The sequence below is a fragment of the Rhinolophus ferrumequinum genome, chromosome 3, assembly GCF_004115265.2.
Source record: "Rhinolophus ferrumequinum isolate MPI-CBG mRhiFer1 chromosome 3, mRhiFer1_v1.p, whole genome shotgun sequence".
Taxonomy (NCBI): Eukaryota; Metazoa; Chordata; class Mammalia; order Chiroptera; family Rhinolophidae; genus Rhinolophus; species Rhinolophus ferrumequinum.
The window spans coordinates 102005987-102033480 of record NC_046286.1 but is presented as its reverse complement, the minus strand read 5'-3'; the positions used below and the strand labels follow the sequence as shown (position 1 = coordinate 102033480).

The following is a 27494-nucleotide window of genomic DNA, read 5'->3' as shown; positions in this document are numbered from 1 at the left end:
GGAAGGCCACGGATGGAAAGCCCCTGCCCGTTGGTGGATGGCCAGGTGGCCCTGGGACCCGCACAGCACGTTCTACTGCTGGCTTCCTTTGCCCAAGGGTGTCACAGCCGCTGGCCTTCTCACCCAGCTCTCACTGCACATCCCACCTCGGGCTCTGTCCCCACCGGGCCACGTTCCTGGGCCTTCTGAATTCATTCAGTTAACCTATGTTGATACGCTGATGAATTGCTAAAACCGTCATTCCCTTTTCTATAATATATGCAGTCGTCTCCCCTTGTCCGTGATTTTGCTCTCTGTGGTTTCAGTTACTCACAGTCAACCGTGGTTCAAAACTATTAAGTTGAAAATTCCAGAAATGAACAATTCATAAGCTGTGCATCGCAAGGCGTTCTGAGTGGTGTGAGGAATCTCAGGCTGTTCAGCTCCGCCCCACCCAGAGGCGAACACCCTTTGTCCAGCGTCACATGGTCTAAGACTCCGTTTGTCACTTAGTAGCCACCTCGGTTATCACATCGACTGTGGAGTCAAGTCCCCCTTGTTCCAGTCACCCTGATTTTGCTTAATAATGGCCCCTAAGCCATTCACCTAACTTTTACTACAGTATATTATTATAACTGTCCTACTTATTATTACTTATTGTTGTTAATCTCTTACCGGGCCTAATTTATAAATTATACTTTATCATAGGCGTGTGTGTGTAGGAAAAAAACACAGTACATATAAGTACTATCCAGATAGGTTCAGTGCTATCCAGTTTCTGGCATCCACTGGGGGTCTTGGAATATATCCCTGCAGATAAGGAGGAACTACTGTATATATGAATTTTAAATGGCCTTTTTTCTAGTGGAAGAAGACTCGGGCAGAGAAAAAGGAAAGGACAGAGGGCAGGGCCCTGGCAGGGGGACAGGAATGCATATGTGATGGGGAGTCTTGCGTGGACTTTCTAGATCACACTTTGGAGGCCACCATCCAGGAGGCAAAACAGGTGTCTGAAAATAAAGGGCAGAGCTGCCCTAATACACATTCGTCCTCTCCTCAGGTGTCCTCAGTACCTGGTCCCCTATGTGATTTAGGTGCTTGGGAAAGGTAACACAGTTTCCACAGCTGCCTAAGAAAGCTTAATTGCTGCCAGAAGAAAGCTTAATCCTGAGATATTCTAGTCCAGTAGACAGGAAGCTAAATGGGGGCAGATATAGTGCGTGTCTTTGACCACCATTCTATCTCCAGTACAAATCACAGAAACAGACGCATGGTTGATGCTCAGTATGAATGTGTTGGATGGATGGATGGATGGATGGATGGATGGATGGATGGATGGATGGCCGGACAGATGGATGGATGGATGGATAGATGGACAGGTGGATGGACAGGTGGATGGATGGAAGGAAGGAAGGAAGGAAGGAAGGAAGGAAGGAAGGAAGGAAGGAAAAAAGGAAGGAAGGAAGGGAAGAAGGAAGGAAGAAAGGAAGGAAGGAAGGAAGGAAGGAAAGAAGGAAGGAAGGAAGGAAGGAAGGAAGGAAGGAAGGAAGGAAGGAAGGAAGAACGTGTTCCCAGGCCACAAGCTTATGCCATGTTAAGCTTTCACAGGCAGCCCTGTGTTGCCCCTCCTGTCATGTCTGTCACCATGGTACCCAGACTCTGAAAGAGGTCTCTGGGGTCTCATCAGCAAAGTAGAGGAAATAAATCTTGCCTCACAATGAAACTAGAGCTTATATGTGTCCTGGAAAAGCTGCAATGGCTTATGTCGTCGCCTAGAGTATTCATGTACCCTCACCATAAGGTCAGCTAAGGGGAGAGAGTATGTGCACACTGCTTTCTTTCAAAAAGCAAGGAAGTGGTCTGAGACGAAAGGGCCCCACCTCTCAGACACCAGATTTGTAAACCCCGTCAGGCCGTCGTACCAGTACCTATGTGTGGGTGATAAGTTGTTTTTTTTCTTTTGTTCTGTTTTAAGGAATCTCAAATCTTTCTGAGGATTAAACATTCCTCGATTCCTGTTCTTTATGTGGTGCTGCTGACATCCAGACCCGTCATGAGAATAGGTGGTGTATTTCCAGTGGCACTTCTTCCAGTCCCTCACAATTACTCACCAAGTCCTCCTCACGCTTCCCCTACCCTCCTGTGCAGTGGTACTTCCCCAGCTCCATCTGCTTCCTCATTTCCATCCGTATGGCCGGAGGAGAGCCAGAGAGTAGGATATCGCTTGCTCTTCCCATCTCGCTAGCTGCCGAGCTGGCCGGCTGGGACCCAGGACTCCTGAGAGCACAGGCGCAGGGCCTCAGGCAGACACTCCCAGTTGGTCCGGGGGACCCCAGTCTCACTGAAAGGCCATGGGCAGCTGCTCATAGCTACAGGGTTGTACGTGCCTGCTCCAGGCCAGGAAATGAACAAAAAACTGGATGCAGTAGGTGAAAGTGGGGCTTAGCACAGAAGCAGCACGAGCCGCCACTCCCAGACACACACCAGCGGGGGCACAGCGGGCCACCTGTTCTACGAGTCCAAGGGCTACCCACTGCTCTTTGGCCTGTGCTACTTACACAAACACTTGGGGCCGCTGTGCCTCCGTGCAGGTGCACACACTGCACCCATGTGAGGCACTCACACTCCCCAACTCACACACTCGTACTCACACACATACCCACCCACTCACATGCATCTCACACCCACTCTTACTCTCACACGTGCACCCACACACTCATACTCACTCCCCCAGGCTTACACTCCCACACCCACTCTCTCACACTGACCCACACACTTACTCACACCCATACCCACCCAGTCACACACACACACCCACTCACACTCACTCTGCACGTTCACCACCCACTCTCACACACTCGCACTCACTGTCAGATTCCCAGCTCACACGCCTGACCCAGGCTGCTTGCCCCCCGGCGGTCCCTGCCCAACCCCCTGACCCCCCGACCCCCGAGTGCTGGAACTGACCTGTCCACCTCTTCAAGGGCAGTGCACTGGACACACTGAGCTGCTGACGCAGCAGGTCCACGGCACGCCCGGCCCCTACACCTCGGTCTTCGTCATCCTGGCACAGGAACCAAAAAGAACATTGCTGGCCAGCTTAGCCCTTTTATTCATGATACACATAAGACAGAATTTAATCTTCCTGTTTCAGATACTCCCTGAAATATTTTTCAGTTCTGCTTCTGAGCTGAAAAAGCAAGACAGGGTAAACTTTATGAGAATGGATCTGCTTCTCAGATTTATATAGATACATACAGTTCTATTGATCCAAGGGAGCTGCAAGAACCTTGGTAATGAAAAAGAGGGAAACCGCCGTGGAGAGCGTGGGTTTCTTTAAGCCGATCCTGAAGCTTGTAGGATAAGGGGGATCAGACTGTGAAAGAGAACTGGCTTTGCAACACGTGATTTCAAATAGGGTTTAAGCTCTTATCCCACGGATTGTTGTTGATTGCAAAACACCACAGCGAGGTTGGGGCTTCCTTTCCTTTTTACAGTGACAGCCTTATGTGATTCCACTGAACCTTCTGGCAATCTAAAAATATCCAGCCAGCACACGAGGTTCCTTTGAACTGAGAAGTGCTCTCAGTACGAAAGTCACTGTCTGTGCCTTTGGAAAGGGGCCCCCCAAAAAGACCAGGTCCGTCCCACGTGAGCGTATCCATGACTGTCAGCACACCACATTGTCACGTGCCGCTGGTGATTTGTTCGTGAAGGTCTCCCTCTGGGAGCCGTAGGGCCATTATAACCTGGCACATTGGAGAACACATAATGGTCTGAGAGCCTGAGAGAGTTTCTCTTTCTGTCCAGAATGCCGATAGTATTGAAGGGTAGTCTCAACCACAGAACCACAGTGCTTGGAAAACTGACTTCCCAGTGCAGCACCCGCAGACCTGTGGTACGTGTGTGACCTCCTGTAGGGACAGTGTGGAAACGGGCAAGGCCACTCCCTTTTGGATTCGGTTTCTTTAGCCATTTTCTAATATTTTATTTTAATAAAGTGACGGAAAGCAACACTGTTGTGAATTCTACCTCTGGATTCTTTCTAACACCCATGGATGACTCAAATGATGTTACATGGGTACAAAAAATAATCCTGTAGTCGTTGCTGCCAAAAGCATCCACCTGACTCTGCCTCCTTCCTCGGGTCCCGTCTGCATTAAATGTGCATCCACGCTGCTTTGCTGAGCCTTCGGCCAGCGGAGGGCTTACGTCTCATCAGCCCCAGGAGAGACCCCAGACTACGGATTCAGCCAACGTGCCTTCGTTAAGTAAAACCTGGAAGGGTCTTCATTGTTACAAAAGCAATGCATGCTCATCATTAATAATGTCAGCAAATTGTAAGAAAACTAACAGGAAACAAAAGACAGCAGCCATTATCCCACGTAGCTGGAGGTGGGATTTTTGACTCATTGCTGTAGAGCTTTCTGGGTATTTTGCGCACACACACACACATATTTTTGTGTCCATGCGCTGTGTTAGCAGTTTTCTCCCCTTAATAATACATCACAAACATCTTTGCAATTCTCTGGCGCCATGTTTAACAGTGACTTGACATCCATTCGTGAGAATGTGCCGTGATTTATTTAAATATGTGTCTTACAGAATGGTGACAGTTTTCCTGTGGCCTAATTTTTTTGCTGCACTCCTGATGTTTTCTTAAGAAAAAAAGAAACAAATCCTAGAGGAGGAAGTTCAAGGGTCAAAGCATGTTTTTAAAGCTTTGCCTACAAGCATTTCCTCAGGTCTAAGAAGCATATTTTTATATATTTTAACATGTCTGAAATCAGGATAACGTTTTAAATCAATGAGGATGTTGACAATGGCAGTGTTTTTTTCTTTTTTTCTTTTGTCAAGTTGATACTAAACTGAAGGTGCTTTTTACAATGAATGGCATCTTAGAATTAAGCCATCCACTACAGTGAAATCTCCTCCCAGAAAACAACTGTACGCTGCGGGGTCCCTCCTGCTAGCAGAGGGGGGCTGGTCCACTTCCCTAATCCCCTCCTCTTTTCACCTTTGCCAAATGATAAGCAGTATTATTTGTTGTTCATCAAGTTAGTGCATTTCTATATTTATGATTCACTAATAATTACCATTAGTATATTTCTTAGAAATTGTAATAATTTAGGTTTGATTTTGACTCTCCCTTGTATAAAACATTGGGAAGCCATATTTATAAAAACAGAAAGAAATTTTGATGACAGACATAGCATACTCATTATAGAGGCTTTTATATGAATATAAATTTACATTAAATCAATTTTAAATTTAAATTCCTCCAAAGTTCCATTTTATCAAAAATATCAAATGAACCTCCATTCTTGCTCGGCCCACACCCATGACATCCCAACACAGTAGGAAGTTTTGTCCTTACCCGAAGCACCAGCACCCAACCTCCTGCCTTCGCTCTAGCTGCATTTCCACGTTCTTCAGGCATGTCGTAATTGTGCTGGCATCATAATTCGCTCTCTGAAAAACGATTACAGATTTGCAAATTCCAGATGCTGCTGAGAGCTTTGAGCACGGCTCAGTGTGGGGCACAGATCGACAAAAACAAGCTGCTCTTAAATGTCAACGTTGCTCGTCACCGAATGTGATGAGAATCCATTTTCCTTGAGTGGAATGGAAATTACTGGGCGATAAAGGAGTTTGGGAATCGCCTACCGAAAGTCGCTTTATCGCCACTCGCCTCAAAAAAACATTTCCTTTGAGCAATATTAAGAAGCCACTTTGCTGTGATCTGTAAGGTACTGCACTCAAAATGCTGCTGTTCCCAACATTGCAAAGTGTGACTTAAGTCACAGATCAAAAGAACAGAGTAAGAGGTCCCTATCAAGTCACAGTGCTTTAAGCATTAAAAAGGTCTGTATGTATTGAGCTGCAAAAGAACGTGGAATCAACCCACCTTATATTTTTGATGGACTTGATAAATAGCAAAAATATGCAATGCAGGCTCCAGCTGCAGGGAGCACCAAACTGACCTTTGTCGTGGGAGACGGGTGGGGAGGGAGCGAGTTAGACACTAAGTGGGAAGGTTTCACTGTAAAGGCAAGAATTCTGTCAATTCAAATTGCAAGTTTTTGTAGGAAAAACATGAAACCTGGAGGTCGTGAGAGCCATTCCTGTCTACAGACTGTTTACTAGCTTTTCTAGTTAGTGGGTTTATTCCCAATGTGAACCTGTACCAGATATGTGTTCGTTTTAGATTCTTGAGACTAACTTAACATTCTCCTCCAGCAAACTAACGTGTATTTTCAAAATTGACAGGAGCAAAAGTCTTCTTTTAAAAAAAAAAAAGAAAGAAAGAAAGTCTACTAACTGCCACTTTGAAAGCAACAGGTGTAGGTTTGCTGTTACTCTCCTAATCCCCTGTCGCCACTCCCTAAATCTCCCAGGGATGTGAACCTGGGAACAGGAGCCTCTCCGGCTGTGAGCCTGGAGGGCCCTTGGTGCCTGTTCATGTCCCGAGAGCCCCAAATGCTGATTATGGGAGCCCACTTCTGCGTAAAGGAACTCTGTGCCAGCGGCAGCTGCCACAAATAAGCTACAGTCGTAAAAAAGAAGTACAAGAGCAAATGACAAGTGACAATTAATGGCCTTTTCCCCCAATCCCAGTGTAAATCTTGTCATTGTGTGACAAAGCCTGTTTCAAGCCATGCAGTTTGTTCTTGGTCTGTACTGAAGTAAAGGGCTGCGAGATACTCGCGGACATAAATCAGTATCCAGGTTAACGAGTCACAGAGAAGAAGGAGATGGTAAGAAGCACTTTTATCATTTAGTCAACCTCCCTGCCTTCAATGAAAATAAAAAGTCATAAACCTATGTCAGACCATCCCAATAGGAGAAGAATTAGTTCCTTTTTTTCAAAGAATCCAAAGGAGATTATACTTTTCTGCTGGAACTCCAACCCGGTATTTACGACATTGGACTCTTACATTTTTTAGAAATATGTTGGCGCTGACTTGAAAGAGGGCGTCAGTTTCTCTGTAGCAATAAAGGGGAAGGTGTGACCATCTGCATGGTTTCGGTGACTTATTTGGAATAAGCATGTCACTCCTTAGACACAGAGCCTTCTGGTGAAGAATATTTCACTGTCACTCGTATCACTGTGCAGGGAGTGAAATACACCGCGATACCTCATCCTGCACAAAAGTCTTTCTGAACACGGAGTTACAGGCGTGTTATTATGGGTAATATACACAGAGGGAAGTCCTGACACGTTTCTGTTATCTTCATTTTGGATTTTAACTAACTGGAACTTGCCGGTGCCGTCAGGGTCATTGAGATAAGAAACCACATTCAAGCTCTAGTTGAGCTCACTGACAATGATAACCGTGCCTCAATTTGCCCTGTTCTCATCTCAGTCTGATTTTCCCTTCAAGACTGACGTGTCACAGGGCTGTGAATTTGGCCAGACTGCTCCCCAGTGTGTGAGGGTCTCACCCCCATCAGGGCACTTATGCGTTCGAATGTAACTGTCTGCATAGGCGTCTGGTTTTCCTCTGTCCTCCTTCCTTGAATAAACCTTTAGTAAGCACCTGCTCTGGGCCGAGGGACTACAGGGTGAGCACCACCACTAGGCTCCGCCTTAGGGAGCTTGGTTCTAGAGGGATCAATGATAAGGAAGCTCACAGTGCAGGCGATGGGCATGAGGACCAGGCAGGTACAGGGCAGTGAGTATCTGGAGAACCTGGCTTGGACAGAGGGCGTCTCCCTAGAGTGATTTCCTACTTGAGAATCAAAGTACCACCATTGCGTGTTAGCTGGGCAAAGGAGCCTGGGGGAAGCTCGGGAGGAGAGGGTGCAGGTGAGGCTGGCTCTCCGCAGATGGAGCACCCCAGCGGCCGCCCTTCCCTCTGTTCTCCTGCCCTGGGCCAACACCACCAGCCTCTCACCAGATAAGTGCTTGTGGGAGGAGGGAATGATTGCATTCCAAAGTTGATCATTTCGCCCATGGGATCTTAGCAAAGGTTCCTTTAGGAGTTATATCAGCCTCTTGAAAATTTGATTCTAGTCACCGACAAAACACAGGATTTCAAAGAAAAAGGCATTAGATCATTATAATTATCTCTAAAAATGTTCACTAAATGCTCATTCTGCTTGACATAACCCCAGGTGTTGGGGAACGTTTTAATTACAAAGTAATATTATGTCCCAACGTTAGTAAGACAGAAGGAAAGGGGTGCCTTCCACCACAAAAATTATAGATCCAGTCTGTACAGGCCCCATGGCACTAAAGTTCTCTGTCGCCAAACCAAGAGGAAAGAAAGGGGCCCCGCAGAGAACCCTTCTCCGTCTTCTGTTCATCGTTCTTTGGCTCCATGAATGGATGTCTCTTGTGCTACAGAACAAAAAGGTGTTGGCTATGAAGCAGTAGATGACAGTTCATTTCACACTCCCTGCGATCGGCCTTGGCTTAGCTGCTCTGAAACCCACGGTCCAGGTCCTTGCTCTTTACTGCCACTTAATTATCTTGCATTCTCCTTCCTTAGCAAAGCAATAAAATCAGGAGGGGAAAAAACTTAGGTGGGGGACAGCCTTCTAAGTCTCGTTCTCTTTTGCACTTTAAGACACCGCGACCTGTGTGATGCTGAGAGAACACTTCTCAGGTCACCGAAGGTGTCTGGTGTCCGCTCCCGGCGCTCTCTTAGCTAACACCATCCTGGGAAGCCGCCCTGAGGAAGGTGGGGCTGCTGTCAGTACCTGCGAGGGGGTCAGCTCTCTAAGTGTTGGGCTGTCGCCAGTGTCTGCAAGTTGGGCACAGATGCCCCTCGGGAAGGATAAGGTGGGAGACGCCCCACCATTATTTATGAGCAGAGCCACTGAAAAGACGTGTTAGGAACACAAACAGAAGCGTTAATTGGCTTAGCTCTGGGAGACTGGGTATAAATAAATATCTCAGACCCCCGTCCCTCATCTCTTCCCTTTTCAGCTGGAACATTCAGGAATAATGACTTAGGGCAGAGGTCCTGCGGCAGAAAACACCCGAGGTCCAGGAGAACCTGCGATAGGGGATGACTGGCCTCTGAAACCCACATGCCATGTGCCCACAAGAACTTTGTATAGTGACGCGCACATGGAAAGCATTCGAGAAGTTTCTGCGCTTTGTTTCCGCCTCTGTTGTTAGCATGTGCGTAACTCCAAGGTTGCAATCCAGCCACGACTCCAACTTCTGTCATTCGCTCTTTAGTGCTGGTCTTTGGTAGGGTGATTGCTCCCTAGTTCCCTGGGATGTCCGCAAACTACTGCAAGTGAAAGGCCTGTTGCTAAAATCCTGGGACGAGGGCTCCAGCCTGATCCTCCACACGTAACAGCAGGTGTCCCTCAGCCCCCTTGGTTGGCTGCGTCATGAGACAGCAGTCATACCAGGTCAAACCAACATGCCTCCGATGGTGGGTTTCTGCAGCTTTATATTTACGCGGATAATTGCATCCTCTAATGTCACTTAAACAAGGGTGCTGCTGCAGACATTAGGAGCGATATTTGTTCTCGGCAGCTCGGCTCAAACGTCCACTGCATGATTAATGGCCTGGATGCTATCTGTCCTCAGTACAAGATTTGACAAAGGGAGCAGGCAGGTCCCAGAGACACCAGGAAAATTAGAGATAAGTCAGTTCTGTTTTCCGGCTTTCTTTTAACAAATAACTCAGAGTGTGGCAGGAAAAGTCTCTCCCTGTGGACAGTCATACCTCATTATCTTTAATTTGACTGATTTTCTGTACTCTGCACCTCTTCCCTACATCACAGTGCAAAGTGGGCCTTTCAAAGGCTAAAAATAAAGAGCAATCTTTATCAGAAAAAAGTTGAATTTTTTTCCATTAACAGTTTTAATTCCCGTATGTTCTCTATGTGCCCCACCTACTTGTGCCACACTGAGCACCTAATCTGACCATCTACCTCTTCCAAGCAGCCCTCAGGCTCAAGGGTTTTCTAGGACCGCACTGTCCAACATGGCAGCCACCAGCCACATGAGGCACCTGAACACGTAGAATGTGTTTGGCTGCTCCAAACTGAGTTGTGATATAAGTGTAAAATATACACCATATTTCAAAGATTTAATGAAAAGCACTATAAAGTAACAATGCTTTTTATATTGATTACATGTTGAAAACACTATTTTGGATATATTGGGTTAGATGAAATATTAAAATTTATTTCACCTGTTTCTTTTTTAATGTCTTCATGTGGCTCCTAGAACATTTAAAATGATGCCTATTTCTAACAGATAGCTCTGTCTAGACTGTGTGCTTTAGCCAACGGTTGCAAAACCAAAAGGAAAAGCACAGCAGAACCTCACCTGCAGTCTATCCCTGCCGGGTGTTACTAGTATATAATGCATTCCCACTACCCAAAGTTGATTTTCTAAGTGACCTTTTTCTCCCACCGCTCCGTGCCTCACTCCCTAACTAGCTGTGCTGTGGGTGCTTGAAGCTTTCAGCTGCCTGGGGCACCCAGCCTGCACCCTGCAGCCCCTGCCCCTGCCCCAGCCACCCGACCGAGTCCCACAGCCTTCCACCAAGCCACGCCTTCAGCGCCGACCCTCGCTGCAGCTCCAGTCCCCAGCCCAGGCCTGGGAGCCACCCCACCTGCTTCCCTATGGCACCCCCAGCTCAGTGGTCCAGGGTGAGCAGAGCCATAGTTCCCTGAACTCCCCGAGCACTCACACTGTCCAAATACTGGACGTAATACTATTTGGGGGCCTATCATGTGGACCAAACTCAATCAAGTGTCAGTGCACCCTTCACTTTTTCCTGGAGACCTAACCTGACTGCCCAGGCTAGTGGGTGCGCATGCACTGTGCTCCCCAAACCTTGTCCATGACAATTAGTACACAGCTGAATACAGTAAACTCAGGAAGGTCGGGAAGAATGCTGAACATGTTTACCATTTGCACTGCCTAGCGTGGCACCTGGCACACAGTACATGCTCAATAAATATTGGTTGAATGGAGGGAGGGCTGGGGAAGGGAAGGAAAGGAACTGGGGAGAGGTGAGCTGTGACTCATGAGCCTGGGAATTATATTTTACACATCTTCATATACCCTCAGGCGCCTGGCACACAGTGCGCATGCCCTGTAAATTCTGGCTGAATGAATGAGTTTGAACAGTGCTTCTAAACTGTGGTGTGCACACGCCTCGTCACCCGGGATCGTGTTAAAGGAGGATTTCTAATTCAGCACTTCTGGGCTGGGCCTGAGATCCCGCTTATCTAACAAGCTCCCAGGTGACGCTGGCCTGGGGACCACATTTTAAGTGGCAGGGAACCAGAGGTCAGTGCCGTGACATCAGCCGGGCCTCAGCGTGGCTGGGCCTCAACTCGTGTGTCATCTCCTGATTGACAAGGATTATTCCGGGCCTCCTCGGTCCTTACGTCCCCTCTTGTCCTTGACTCCAGAAGATTAGCAACTGGTATCGTGCTGGCTGATCAGGTGTCATCTCCTCAGACAGCCTTCTCGTCAGCAAATTGCTGTCTTAGGGTTTTGCCTTCTCACCAGCCTGAAAAACCAGCCCTCCTCCTTTTACACCCTAATCCTTTGAGAGTGTTTGGGTTTCCTGGGCCTTGACTTTCTCCGGGGCTTTCCTGCCACTCCTACCCTCTCTCCTAACATCTTCATTCTCTCTTTTCATTTTCTTTTTCTCTTTTCAAACCAATTCCGATCCCTTTGTCATGACACCCTCTCTATTCCATCATCTCTGTGACCTTAGCTTCTGAACTTGGCTAATAACTGCATCATTGTCACAAAAGAACTCCCCTGGCTGAATGCCGTGATCTCGTTCGTCCTTTTCCTGGCTGACTTCCTCCTGGCTGCGTTCCCGTGACCCTGTGCTATCCTCGCGCCTCAGCAGTGTCACCTTTTCTAGCTGCTACTGCTCCTTCATTCTACCAAGGTCTGTCCGTTCCTGCCTATGTGACAACTGTTCTGTTGATCCCTGGCAATATAAACAGGATGGAGGTGGCCTGTACCCTCAGGGGGCTTACCATCTAGTGAGTGAACGGATAATAATAATACACTGGTGTAGGTCTGTAGGATCAAGACCCCTACGAGCGCTGCAGGCGAGACAGGAGAGGTCCTTAACAAGCTGGGAGGCGGAAGATCTGTTTCTGGGAGAATCTGAGGTCTACACTGAGCTTACAGTTGACCATAAGGGATTGCTCTGAATGAAGGAATCAGGAAAAGAGGACGGGGCAGCTCCCATCACGATGGAAAGTTGTGGTCATGCAGGTGAGCAGGGCCTGCTCAGGAAACTGCCAGGGGCTCCCTCCCGCTCTGTCCCCGACTCTTGCCCCCTCAAGTTTACTCTTTGAGTTTCTGCCCTCTCGTCCCAGTATTCTTTTTCTCCACCAGTTCCACAATAAGTATGTTGGAAGTTGAGTTGACTTAAATTTGAAGTGACTGCAACCTATCCAAATGAAAACATGCAGCAGGTAGCACCCAGCTTAGGAGGGACGTCGGGAAAGGGGTAAAAAGCTTGACTTCTTAGCAGAGAGGAGATGGGTAGGCCTGATGGTAGGACCAGGGCCTGAGGAGGGGATGGAATGCAAAGGGCAGAAAAGCAAATGCCGTTTCCACCCTTTCAACCCGCCCGATCTCTTCTCTCTGGGTTTCTGCAGACTTGCAACCTGCAGACAATTCAGCACACGATTGCAGACTGTGTGATACTGTTTTCCAGCTCCTTTGTTTTCCATAAACATTGCCTCTCCAGCTGAGTTATAAGCTCCTTGAGCTGGGGACTGGCATGCAGCAGACAGAGCACCGACTCTGCTGCAGACACTGAATCTTAAGGAAACGAAGATGAATAAGACACAGATTCTGTCCATGTAGGAGAGGAGAAAAGTGCAAATAGTCTTATAGAGAGACACAAACATTTTGATGGAAATGTGTATAAGAACGAGACAGTGCTGCAGAGAGAACTGCCCTGGCCCGTACGGCTGAGGCTGTGTGGAAAGCTTTGCTCCCAAAGCACCTATGAGACCGCTCAGTGCACAATAAATGTTGGATGTATAATTTGGCCATTGACAAGCTGCAAAACCTCCCAACACAAGAGTCCCTAAGTTGTGCTAGCAGGGGTAATGCCAAATGGTTGGCCCCTTTCCAGAGCTGACCCTGCCCCCAGGTTACCTGGGTTGGACCCAGGTGTATAAGGGAACCATTCAGTCTCCCCTGCCGTGTGAGAGAGCAGACGGATGCCCGCAGGCACACGGGACAAATTGGGCTCGAACCGCCATATGGCTTGGATTTCACATTTTGACTGGCATAGCGTAATCATTTTTACAGAGTCTAGTGCCTTGCTACAGATTGTAAATGATAAGGTCACAAGGACTGGAGACCAGTTAAAAATTATAGAAGACATATGCTGTGCATTTTACTAATGAATGGCCATATTTAAACGTGTTCACTAATTAATGGCAATATTTGAATGGGTCCACTAATGAATGGCAATATTTGAAAGTGCTGTTGAATGTGTTACTCGGTGACCAGTGCCGCATTTCTGGAAGGAGCCAAATGTTCCATCGGGTCAGGGAAATGCTGATCTGAAAGAAACCTGTGCCAGCCTGGCGAGACGTTAAAGGGAATTCTCAGTGACACGCAGGAATTCACCTGACAAGAAGTTTGCTGAGGTGAACACGGATTGTGAGCACCTCATCATCCAATCACAAGAGTCCCAGCTTGTGGCCAAAGCCCACGTTAGCCTCTGGAGAAAAGGCACGGTCATGAAGATGGGGACCATCACTACAGGAATCATGCTTTACAATGGTTACAACTGAGAGGAGAGAGAGAGAGAGAGAGAGAGAGAGAGAGAGAGAGAGAGAGAGAGAGAGGAAGAGGGGAGATTAGGTAGAGAGGGTCACTGCCATCAGTCACACCTGTCATGGCTCCTCCGGGGTCCCCAGCCCGTTGCTGTCCCAGGTGACTCCTGGTGAGCCTCTTCTGCTTAGAGTTATGGTCCAGGACACAGCCATGGGCAGGTGAACCCCATGCTTCCTTGTTTCCTGTTTCCTTCTCTCTTGCCTGGACCTCCAAATTGTTGGCCGTCAGTTGTTGAAAGCCATGGAGTTAAAAGTCACTTAAAGTCCTTTTCCAGCAAATGGACTGAACTCAGGCCAGTGCGAACAAGGAGACGACAGGCTCCAGGCGTCTTGTCACGGAGCCCAGGCAGGAGGAGCAGGGAAATGACAGTTGGGAGTGACCACAGACCACTCCTGACCCTGCTTCAGCCGTAATGCACAAGACTCAGAAGTGACTCAGAGTATTTTCTTTGGCTGGGGACATGTCTGTGATGTAGATAAAGAAGGTGTTAGCAAAAGTGCTGTGATTTCTTTGAGATTCTCTCCATGCCAGAATTTGACAAAGGCCGTCACTGGTAACGCAGCATGGTGGGGAGGGGAGGAAAGGAGAGGGGACCAGCCTTCCCACACCTGACTGCTGGGCGGGGGACGAGCGCCTCCTCCACCCAAGAGCAGGCTCACAAAAGCCATCAGAATTTAAACTCCGTGTGCCTTCTGACACAGCTATTTTACTCTAGAAAAGTATCCTACAGATTACCTTTCACATGTGCAAAATGACCTGAGGAGCCGGATGTTCCCTGCAGCTTTTTTTGCAATGGCAAAATATTGGAAAGGACCTAAGTGCTCCTCCATAGGGGGCTGGTCAAATGCATTAAGGTACTTCCAGCAACCGGAATATTGTGCAGCTGTTTAGGAAGTGTGGAGCCGCTCAGCACACACTGTACAGAGCCCGCCGTAAATGTACTCAATGAAATGCAGGGTGCGGAGCACAATACGTAATGAGATCTTTTATATACCATTTTTGTCTTAAATATGGATATGTACATATTCATTCTTGAATGCCTAAAAATTTCCAGAGAGATGCAAACAGGTGACAGTGATTATCTCTGGGAAGCGCTGCAGCTGCCTAAGGAAGAAGGGGGATTTCTTTTTCACTAGACCTTTCTCACCGTTTGAATTTGTGCTGTGTGCCTGTACTCTCCATTCCAACGATGCATAAACTATGGTTTTTAAATCCATGACTATGTGAATTATATCTCAATAAAGCTGTTAAAGAAAAGGAAAAGTATTATACATGCATGGCCGGTCGCATTTTTAAGTTTATGGTAACTCTCGCTACGTTGACGTGGGACTTCAGTTTAAATACCTTTGTCTGTGATGATAGGTGGACAGTTCCGTGCCCGGCAGTGCCATCACCAGAGCACCAGCCTCGCCACCTGGAACACTTATTAGGCGCCTCTCTTGATTGCAGGTTCTGAGGTCAGCCCTGTTGAAGGAGCTGATAGTAACTATTGTCGTGTGCAAGAGCGGGTCTCTTCCTGGTGTGAGCTCATCTTCTCTGATAGAGCCCTGGTTTGGGGACAGACGGTAACAAAGTTTTCCACTAGATGGCTCTCACAGTGGGTGCATAAACTAAGACTCTGCACAACCAAAAGATCAAATGGGCACATACATGTATTTGATGAGATAGACGGTGGGGTAGAAAAAGGGGGTTTTCAGAGTTCTTTTAAGAGCTCACATGAAAGTGGAAATCAAAGCAAGGAAAGTAAAGGCCTTTTCGTGATAGCAAACCGAAAACCAAAATAATTTGGGGGGTTGAAGGAAGGATCAATATCACAGTATTTTGTGGGAATCTAGGTGGCATTGTTTAGCTATTCACAAGGATTACTATAGCATTTGAAAAATACAAAGAAATTCAGCTACTAAGCTCTGTTCAGCCTCCTTAAAATGATTTATTTTCAGCCATTTGGAGATTACGTGTAAAAGATTGCCTTCGTCTGTTTGCATTTAAAGCATGGCATAGTTTAAAATTGCTTCTCACCATGAGATTCTGTGATTTTAAGATGTTGTGCACTTGAAAGAAAATAACCTGACTTTCTTCTTTTCGAAATTGTGTTTTAGTGCATTATAAACTAACACCATTTCCATTCCGTGGCACTGTCTTGTCAGAACGAGTTGTGCGTATATCAGTGGTTAGCAACCCCATGGGGAGCCTTACTCTTTTGACTACTATTTTTAACACACTGAGGCTGAATCTTGTATGTCTCTGCTGCCATCTTCTGGAATGTCATACACCTAAAAGAAAAATATTTCATCCCTATTCCCAAAGAAGTACAAACGTGTGCGTGATGCTTTTGATGCTTCCCTTACTGTAATCAGGGGTCCTGAGATGGTGTTTGATTCTCTCTTGTCCTTTTAACATGGCACTTCAGAGCCGTGGAAGAATAAGTGCCACATAATAAAATGCTTTTAACATAGATGCCGTCGTGACAGAAAACAGGCACAAAGAAATGTGGGCTTTCATATTGAAATCATTCAACTTTAGGGATCAAACCCTTATTCTGAGGGCCATTACTTGTAGTCACCGACGCGCGCTCAACTTTATTGATCAGCGGCCCCTGGAACATTCTGATTGCATTGGAAGCTGTTCATTTGATTCCTTTTCATGTTCCCAAAGAGAATATATACATACATCTCTTTTTGAATGTCTCCATTCTGAGCATGTGGGAAAGCAAACTCAAACATCAATCAAATGACTTCTCTACTGACATGATATTGAATGATAATCGTGATGGGCAGTTCTTCTAGCTGTTGGGTAGTCCGGGATTGTCCCAGGGGATTGACAGGGGGGGAGGATACCTCCGTCAGTACATAAGCAACGTGAAGCCAGCGTCCTTCTAAACGCAGTTCTGAGCAGCTGACAAGCTCTGTGCTCCCAAGACGCCCTTAGCCTCAATCAGAACTTTCACGTGACAATAGCTATTATCAGTGTGTTGGGAATTGCTTTACTAACTAACAGGGTGTTTTACTATCACTTCACTTTTCTATAGTTTTATTGTTTATGAAGCATCGTAACTCTATAAAAAAAATTTTTGTGCTTACTATTGCCAGAAACTGTGTGAAATATTCATTATTGTATTATGTCTTCTTTACAGATGCAAAATAAAAAACTAGAGCAAAGGGAGGTTAGGATCAGACAGATAATAAATGATAGAAAAGGGTCTCTGACTCCAAGGCTTCACCTTTAAACACTAAACTATATCTGATTTTTAAAAATAGGAATATCTTCTATGTGATTTCATGTATTACAATATGTTATTATTTTGTATATGTTGTCCCGGTCCCAGACTTTATTTATCCTAAAAGTAAATACTCAACACATACTAATTGCAAGGTAAAAATATGACTTGACTGGTAAGAAAGGTTTGGCTGTTACTTATTAGAAAAAAAAGGTCTGTCCTGTTGAACTTAGCCTTGCTTTGAGTAGTTACTTTAAAATGGAATGCCTCATCTTAAGCACCCAGGACGAGTGAATTACAATTGAGCGAGAAGTTTGGCACCAACCTCCCTGGTAACTAACCCCAAAGAGAAAAATGTTTTGGATTGCCATGTTCCTTGTCAAATAAAGGGAAGCAATCACCCTATTAGGAGTGATGAACTTGTTCCTGGTGTTGAATTCTAACAGGAATTGTCCTGTGGGTACTTGGAATTAAAAACAAACATGGAAAGAAATTTGAACAATAATTTTGCAAATAATATAGAAAATTCAAATGCTGATTTTTTTTTATATCAATCCTTTTGCAAAAGAATAACTGACCTAATAAAAATAAACTGACACAGTGGAATTTTTTCTATAAGAGCTGAGTGTATTAGCTAGGGTTCTACCAGAAAGGTAGACGCGATTAGAAATGATGGAGATGGGGGTGGAGGTGGAGATGGAGAAGGACATGGAGATAAAGTTATACAGACATGCTCAGCTGTACCCAGAGATCTGTAAATCTATAAATGCATATAGATACATTGGTACCTATATATCTGTATCTATATTGACATACCCAGAAAGAGAAAGAGATTGATTGTAAGAAGTAGCTTATGTGATGGTGAGTTGCTCGCAAGTCCTGAATCCACAGGGCAGGCCAGCAGGACGGCAGGCTGGACGCTCAGGCACAGTCTGAAGCTCTTGTCCTGTCCACAGACAGACTCTCTTCTCGGAAAAGCCTCAGTTCTGCTCTTAAAATCTTTCAACTGATTGAATCAAGCGCAGGTAGATTCTCTGGGTTTATCTCTCTTCCTGAAATTAAACTGATTATAGACCTTAGAGACCTACAACATGCCTTCACGGAAACACTTAGATTAGTCTTTCATTGACTACCTGGGGACTATAGGCTAGCTAAGTTGACACGTAAAACTAACTTCACAGGAGCTAAGATGATACAGTTCATGTATATTTCTTTCTAATCAAATCTATTAAGGGTGGATAGCATTCAAAGAACCAACAGAATAAGTATCTATTACGTATTTGTATAATTTTTAAAGGCTTTAAAAAATAAGTTTAAAAAAAACTAAGGAAATTGGTAGCATTTATCAGATCAAACTCAAGACAAAATAATCCAGGAAAATACACTATATGAACATATGGTGGTTTGTTCCACTCAGTATTTACTCATAAGACATCTTAAGAGACCTCAGCCAATGTGAGGCCACGGTTAGTTAAGAGCAAGTGTCTGGGTAAATGGCGCCTTTCTACGTTACTGGTTAACATAAGATCCATGTGCCCCGGAGAAGAGACATACAGGTCAGCAGAGTGAATGTGAAAATACTGGATCCAGATCGGCCTTCTCCTCCAGCTCTTTCTCTAGAAATGTCTGTGTCATTGGCGTGTTTGCAAAGCGACCCAACACAGTATCTCAAGGAGTTTCGTGTCTGCCTCAGCCAAGGTCCCCAGATGTCCTCTGTTTGCCATGCCCTTAGCAGCTCAGTCAGTGGTGTTTCTAGGCCGCAAGTCATGCCTAACAGTCTTGTTTATTAGCTATTTAGGTCCAAATAACATAACAAGAATTCATGTCTTAGCACCCTAATAGTCATTTGGAAAAAAAAAAAAATAGTTCACATAAATTGAAAGAAGAAAGATGTTTATTTCATTTTTAAATGATGACATTTCCTGCTCCAAATAGATGTGGTACTTGTGCGTTTTTTAATTTTTGTTTTCTTTTTGTTTTATTCTTTTAATCACAGTAACCTCCAAAAACCCAGCTTTGCAAAGATATGTTGTCATCAGACACAGTCTCCATAACCGTGAACTTTTTGAGTTAGTAATCACATAGTATCTAATACATACTGGGTATCACTGTGTTTTCCTCAAAAATTTAAAATGTCTCACTGCACCCCTGTGACTTTGTTGTGGCATGCCAGGGTGCCTTGGTACACAGTTTGGGAACTGGAGGGGTAAGCATTTGTGTAGGCATTTCGTCAATAAGTCTTGAGTTCTGGATAACGTAATTCAAAACTCAACCATTTTCACGATCAAATCGTACCTTCTGGATATTTCCTCATTTGTATGAGACAGACTCGAGTTATTTAAGTAGGAAGCCCTCTGCGTGATGTAATTAAATTGAAGTTAATACTCTTTAAATGGAAGCAAATTAACAAGTGCATTACTGTTCAATTATCACCAGCATATTCTTGCAGCTTTTGCTCGCTTTTTACCATATTGAAGTGGTGAGGGTTTAATTTTTACATGTGCTTTCTTTTCCATTATTATTTTTTTTTTGCAGTCCATTCTTTGTAATACCAGTGTGAAAGGGGGTTTAATGTCTTTGTGTCAGGAAAGGCCTATTTATTCTGACAAACTGATCAACCTCCAGGGTGTTTCTCTACCATGAAACTGATTTTATATCTCATCCACTAGCTAATAAGATGTGAAGCGTTTTTCCTGTCATGCCAAGAGATCAGACTTGTTTCCATAGAAAGCAGTGGTGTGGAATCACATAGTGAGCTCTTCTCAATGACTGAACAATACAGCCCACGATGTTTCATGGTAGGACATGAGAACAGAATGCTAGGTCTGAGGCAGACTCAAAGATGAGCAAATGCATTTAAAAAAAAAAAAAAACTGAAGAGGAAACTCTAGCATCCAATTCATTCCCTGTTCACTGGATTAGCTTTCAGTTCAGGGAAAATAAAAATGTCAGAAATTAAACCCTGGTGGTATTGGTAATTTGTGTAATGACTGACACACATCCGCCTCCCACCAACCTGAACGTTTAAATAGTTTATAGCAAACAAAATTTGGGTTCAGTCTCTTTGCTGTGAAAAAAAATAATAAGCCTTTAATACTCTGCAAAGTGATGGCTACGAGATACTAGATTGTGATATCTCTGTAGAAGAGGCCTTTCCTTATAAAATACTTGCCTTTCTTCTGTGTTATATCCTGAGATTAAAATAATTTTCATGTGAGCTGTTAAAGCACGAACTTGGACATAGGGGAGGCGGGAAATCGGTTTCCTTGGGAAGTCAACTTGAAGGAAAAACTGTCTTGGATGGGCCATTCTTTTGAGGCAAGGAGTGATGTGATGTATTTGGGGATAAAGCTGGTTTTAGCTACTTTGGTCTGGGTTTTGTTGATCAGCTCAAATCAGTCTTGTTTAAGCAAAACAGAACTAAAGTCCTGGCTTGTGCTATAGAATACATTAATTTGAGAGCTTTCAAGCCTCTCAAACTTTTCGAGTCTTCCAGACGTTTGGGACCATTACTATGTCAGTTTTCTATTGCTGTGTAAAAAAACACTCCAAAACGTAGTGATTTCAAACAGCAATGATCTTGGTCCTGTTTTGCTTTATTTTGTTTTGCTCCCCACAAACCTGTACCTTGGGCAGCATTCTGTGAAGACAGTTGGTCTCTGTTCCATGTGGGATCGGCTGGGGCAGCTCAGCCAGGGACTGGAAGCTCATCCGGGAACTGAAACATGGCCCAGGCATGGCTGGCAAGCTGGTGAAACTCAGCCAGGGATATAGACCACGGGCCCCAGTGTCTCCCCACGTGAGCTTCTCCATGGGCTCCTGGGCTTTAAGAGCGAGTATCCCGAGAGACAGGCGTGGAAGCTGCCACTTCTTCCAGACCTCACCCAGAAGCGGCGCATCCTCACTGGCAGCACATGTTACCGGTCGGGCAGTCGGCACATCCATGTTTAAGCAGGAGGGACTGAACCCACTTCTTAACGGGACACGCATCAGCTCCTTCTGGGCCTCTTCTCTAAAAGCGCACTGTCACCCCCACACCATCCTCTTTGGCCATGCCCTCCTCTCTGTTAGAATGTCTTCTCTGAACACAGTTTCTGCCGTGAGAGACCTTGATCCCCAACTAGTAAGAGAAACGTTTGTCGAAGGGAACCTGTTTCCTAGTGAAGCAGCTCCTTCTTCAGCTGTGAAATGAGGGAGGAGACAAGCAGTTCCAGATGGACATCTCCTTCAAGTTCGGAACATGTTGTGTGCCCGGGATGGTGGTAGCCAGTTACCATGTATTCTGTCACCTACCTCTCCCAGTGGTCACATGAAATAGTTATCCTAGTGACTCTGGTTTTCCAGACGAGAAACTGAGGCACAGACACCAAGGTGGTTTGCCCATGGTGTCTCAGTTGGCAGCTGATGGGATGTCAGACAGCAACCTCTGGAGCGTGGCTGGCGACGAGGAAGGATGTTCTGGACGTTGTCTAGTGATTCCAGCAGTAGTGGAACAGCTTCCTTCTCTGTAAGATGAAGGTGGGGGGCAGTGGGTCCCTTAGCTAGTCTCCTCAGTTCTGCGGTATGTGAATCCTAAAAAGTGTGCTTTCACCCGGGTGAGAAGATCCATGGATTAACTGCCGGAGGCAGCCATTACAAAGGACCGTAGCCTGGATGGCTTAAACAACAGAAAATTTAGTTCTCACAGTTCTGGAGGCCAAAAGCTCAAGAACTAGGTGTTGGCAGGGCTGGTTTCTTCCGAGGCCTCTCTCCTTGGCTCACACGGGGCTGCCTTCTCACTGTGTGCTCACGTGGTTGTCCCTCTGTGTGCGTCTATGTCCTAACCTCTTATAAGGACACCAGTCCTATTGGATTAGGGCTCACTCAAGTGACCTCATTGTACCTCACTTACCAACTTAAAGGCTCTGTCTCTAAATACAGTCCCATTCTGAGGTATCGGAGGGTTAAGACTTCACCATCTGATTTGATTGACAAAACTTTGGCCAGACTTACCAAGGGCAAAAGAGATAGGGCTCAAATAAGTAATATCAGAAATGAAAAAGGAGACATTACAACTGTTAACCCAGGAATTCAAAGGATCATAAGAGACTAATATGAGTAATTATATATCAAGATATGGAAATAACCTGAGTCTCCATTGAATTAATGAAATAACCTGAGTGGATGAATTAATAAAGAAATTGTGATATATAGTAATATATATATATATATATATATATATATATATATATATATATATATATATATATATATATATTTGAATATGACTCAGTTATAAAAAGAATGAAATCTTACCATTTGCAACAGCGGTGGAACTTGAGAGTGTTATGCTAAGTGAAATAAGTCAGACAGAGAAATACCAGTACAGTATGATCTTACTTGCATGTGGAATCTAAAAACAAACAAACAGAAGCCAAGCTCATAGATACAGAGAACAGTTTGGTGGTCACCGAGGTGGGGGATGAGAGGTGGGCAAAATGGGTGAAGGGAGTCAAAAGGTACAAACTTCCAGTGACAAAATAAATAAGTCCTGGGGATGTGACGTACAGCATGGTGATTATAGTTACTAATACTATATTTGAAATTGCCTCAGACAGTGGCATATCTTAAAAGTTCTCATCACAAGAAAAAAAAATTCTGTAACTATGTATGGTGACGGCTGTTCACTAGAATTACTGTGGTGGTCATTTTGCAATGTATACAAATAATAAATTATATTGTATACCTGAAACTGATATAATGTGATACATCAACTATACCTCAATACAAAATAAGGTTTTATATCTTGAGGGGAAAAAAAAGACGTTAACATATGAAGTTGTGAGGGATACAATTCAGCCCATAACAGTTCATTTCTTCATTCCACAATAGGCGTTCGGCACAAAAATAAGTCCATTAACATGGACATATCAACCTTCTATGTATGTAAACAAATATTAGATGTGAGATTCTGGAATGAAATTGTTTTCCTCATATTTCATATTCTAACACCCATAACACTTCACTGCAGGTATTTATTTGCATTACTGTGTCTTCTACTGGACCAGAAACATCTTGAAGAAAGGAAATGTGACTCCATCTTTAAAACCTTACTACAGTGCTTGGAATACTCTTTAGTAAAGAGTGAACAATTCCATCTGAATATAACTTTGTTGCTCTTTGCAAACACTAATTTGGCACAGAAACCACCACACACGTCAGGGGCATGCATGTGATGAGCTTAGAAAAGGACAGACATGTTATGTCCAAATGCAACCAGCAAGTCCGTCTCTAACTCGTGTGTGTTCTTTTGCAGTTCGTCTTTTGCCGGGACTGTAAGGAAGCGTACCACGAAGGTGAATGTAGCCCCCTGGCCTCAGGAGCAGTTACTCAGGTAAAGTGTCCTCTTCCTTCCTCAAAGCAAGGCTCAGGGTGTGGGTGGAGATGACAAGAGCTGTTTCCTAAGTCCACTGAGCATTCCGCTCTGCAAAAACAAGGACCAGACTAGTAGCCTACAGCCATGGGGGTGAAGCCGTGGCTTACCCACTGTCACAGTCCTTCCAGAACCACTCTCCTACTCCGGGTAGAGCTGTAGACGTCCCAGTGGCCATCTGGGATGTGTCGGTACTTCCATGATAGTTTTTCCCGAGAGGTATATGGAATACGGGTAAGGAACAAAGCTTGATCAGAGGAGTCTTTAGCCTAAATCGTAACACAATTTAACGACCTCTGAATCAGAGAAATCAATGCTAACCTCTCATTTATTTTTTCAAAGGTGTCTTTGCATAGAATCTTTTGTGAAAATTATCTCCATGAATGAAATGATAGAAGTATTATTATCTGAGGCAAGGATATCATTATTGTTTAGCAATATCATGCACTGTGCTAAATTATATTTCAGTCTTCATTAGGTAAAAAATGTTGTTTACCGAGCCTTACTCTCTGATGTGCTATATCAGGCTTAAGGAAATGCAAATACATTTTCTTTTATTTATTAATTATGATCAACCAAAACCTTAAGGGAAAGAAATAAAAACCAGCACAGCTGATGAAATTGCTCATTATTTTCTCCTGATACAGATGTTAACAAGGGTTTAAACACCAAATCTACCCAGATAAAGCCTTTAGTCATTATATTGACAGGAACCTCATAAATCAACATAGACATTCCAGAACATTTTAATTTCACAGTAGAGAATTTTAAATATCCGAATGCTCTAAAATCAGAGCATATACAAGTGTATCCCTGTAAAGTATTCTGTGGATGTATTTACTCAGTATTAGCATACCTAAATAAACATAGTGAATTCAGGTCTTCTCATCGGTTCCTAAAATGTTAGCCATGAGCATATTGGGATTTTTAGGACTGAATTGCCATTTCTATAGCAGAGGCAGCAAATGCTCTTTCTAGTGATTTTATTTTCGCTCAGGAGCATTTAAATGGGAGCTCACGGGGCCCTGATGTTCAGGAATAACAATGACCCCGAGACCCCGCCTCGCCTCAGAGTCACTGCAGCACAGAAGGGTAAAGCTTGAGGCTTTGGGAAATAGCGTTGGTCTCGCCACTTACATCCACAGGTTTTTATGATCACAAACATGGACAGAGGCTTCCAAGGAGGGATACCCTACCATCTGCTCATTGTAAAACAGTGGCAGTAAGGTGAAGAGCATTGCTTAACGTAAAGTTGTCAAGGTGCCCAACTCCTCCACTAATCCCCTTCATCCTTCAGTCAGGAGGAACCAACCAACCTTGCTGTTAAAGTTTGAGGTAGCCCAAATTAAAAAAAAAAAAAAAAAAAAAAAAAAGTTGTGAAACCCTGTTCAACTTGGGAAAGTGGGAGAAAGCAAGTTAGAGCTGGCCTTAAGCACAGATGAGCGGTACCCAAGGGGCCTGTGTCTGCAAGCCCATCAGTCAGCAGACATTAAATCGAGTGTTTGGATAGGCCAGTTATCCTGCTGGAAAAATACAGATAAGTGTGTTTCTCTTGAGAAGCTCATAGGAGAGACTTATAGGAAATAAATAAGGATAGTAATATACTAAACCAAACTTTAGCAAATGTATAGCTTTGTATAACGCTTCCCTGGAACAGTCCTAGAAGATGGGTCAGAGTTTGTCAAGATGACAGTGAGATAGGGATGATAAAGAACATGCTGGCAGGGGCGGCCGATGGCTCAGTTGGTTAGAGCACGAGCTCTCAACAACAAGGTTGCCGGTTCAATTCCCACATGGGATGGCGGGCTGCGCCCCCTGCAACTAAAGATTGAAAACGGCGACTGGACTTGGAGCTGAGCTGCGCCCTCCACAACTAGATTGAAGGACAATGACTTGGAGCTGATGGGCCCTGGAGAAACACACTGTTCCCCAATACTCCCCAATAAAAAAGGAAAAAGAAAAAGAGCATGCCAGCAGAGGGCACTGCATGGACAAAGGTACAGAGGCAAGAATCTCTTCAGCTGGACTGTGTTCGGCCCATCCCTGCTTCCCCAGGCCCAGGACGGCGTCTGGTGCATAGACATTTAATAGAGTTTGTTGAGTGATGGTGGCACCTGTAAAGAAAAAGACATGCTTCCATTCGTTCAAGAAACATGTATTAAACACCTATAATAAGTTAGGCTTGTTGTGGGCTCTCGGATAAAGTCCCTGATGTCATGGAGTTTATATTATTTTATTAAATGCCACAGGGTTGCACAAACAATCGCTATGATGGGGATTTAGAGGAGGAATAGTTAACTCGGGAGAGGGTGAACCAAGAAAGAATTGAAGAGGAGACAGCCCTGCAACAAGACCTCCCTGAAATGAGGCTCCTTCCTGCCTCCAGCTCTGATCATGGGGCCAGCCTCGGATTCCCCTTATTTGAAAACAAAGCAAATCAACCAACCAAACTGAAAGTCTGCTGGTCCACCACCGCCCAAGAACAGAAGGCAACTACTCAGGTCTCTTGCTACCATGTTTTCTTACATCTCTGATTCATTCAGGATCCCACATGAAAGAAAATCCTACTCAGACGGGCACATGAAGACATCATTGAAGGGTCATGGATGACCTACAGTGGTGGGGTAGGGTCACAAGAGCCAAAATTGATGTGGAGAGCCTCAAAGTCCAGCATCAGTGGGGACCCATGACTACCCTATGCCTTAAGGGGCAAAAGGAGGAAATGGCATTACCTGGGGAATAACCCTGTTAGCTGCAACCATGGAGGAGAGGCCTCCAGACTGGAGGTGTAATCATGCAGGGTCCGGCATTGCCAGAAATGGGCCCACAGCAGGCAGGGAGTAAGGGCAGACATCTTGACTTCTCTCTCTCTCTCCCTCTGATCTCACGCTGATGTTTCCCACCGACCACACCCAACTGAAAGCCAGCCATGAGGGACCCCAGGGACAGAGCCCATGGGACTCAGCCTTCCAGGATCAGGGCAGAGGAGGGAAAAGAATACAGAATAGCCAGTATGTTCTCTGTGAGCTAATTTACCGAGTGTCCAAAGTACCCTTATGTCGACCACAGCTACTCCTGGACATGGAAAAGAATGAACCACGCAAGCTAGTTCGTCAAACTAAAAGTCCCAATTCCACTTGGTAAGAGAATAAAGCGTTTTTATTTTAATAAAGCCAATTTATTTTTTGTTCCCTACATTTCTCTCAAATGGCAGTGATCTCCAGGGGGGTGACCTCTGCAATTCCATTGACCTGAAATCTTTGCAAGGATGACACTATGCATCTAACAATAAAAATCTAATTGTGCCCCCCTCCCCCTTGGAACTGAAGTCTAAGGATGCACCCTCATGTTTGAATTTTGCTAATACTAACAAAACACCCTCATTAGCCCTTTTCACATTTCCTTTCAGTTCAATTCACTTCTAAGGTTTTTCCTGTCAGCCATTTGTGTCTATTCTCCACTGTTTTCCCTTTGAGGCTGAGTGGTCTCTGGTCTTGATATTATCAATACATTATCCAGCCAGACAAGCCCATGTCTCCTGGTGCCCAGTCAGGCTTTTCCCATCAGTTAGGCTCCTTGACCCTAAACTTAATGCATTTTTTATTAATGCAATATTTTTATTTAAAAAAAAAAAACCTCAAAAATTGGTTTTAAATTGGTTTTAAAATATTGAACAAGCTTTAAGTCGAAGCTGTTGGGAGCCTGGGAAATCGGTGACAGAAGATCAATCCGTCATAGGGTAATGAGGTCCAGTTCCATTTGTTTCTTCTGCTTCATGCCTGGCTGCCCTCCTTCCTGTATTCCGTTTCCTTCCATGTGTTCCCTCTGGAGGCTTTCTAATAAGTAAACACTTGCTCTTGCAAATCGCATACATTGATTCGTTCTCCCAGTGGTTGTAAGTAGTTGATGTTACTGTCTCTATTCAACAGGAAGGCGAACTGCAACTTCCAGATTTCTAATGGTGCTGCCCAAAGCAACAAAGGAAATCATTTTTAGTGTGTGTACCTGATCAAGGTAGTTTGGGAACAGTGACTGGTCTCTCTTACTAATAAATCAACAGTGTCTAAGGGCTG

At 44.8% G+C, this 27494-nt stretch overlaps 1 protein-coding gene across 2 annotated transcripts in view; it reads left to right on the top strand.

Moving 5' to 3' along the window:
• The window catches only part of PRKN (parkin RBR E3 ubiquitin protein ligase), a 1123097-nt gene that overhangs the window by 1071634 nt on the left and 23969 nt on the right, over window positions 1-27494 (top strand). For both annotated transcript variants that reach the window (XM_033103449.1, XM_033103448.1), the window contains exon 10: window positions 23305-23382. In XM_033103449.1, the coding sequence (XP_032959340.1) occupies window positions 23305-23382 (78 nt within the window). The remainder of the gene's footprint in view (window positions 1-23304; window positions 23383-27494) is intronic.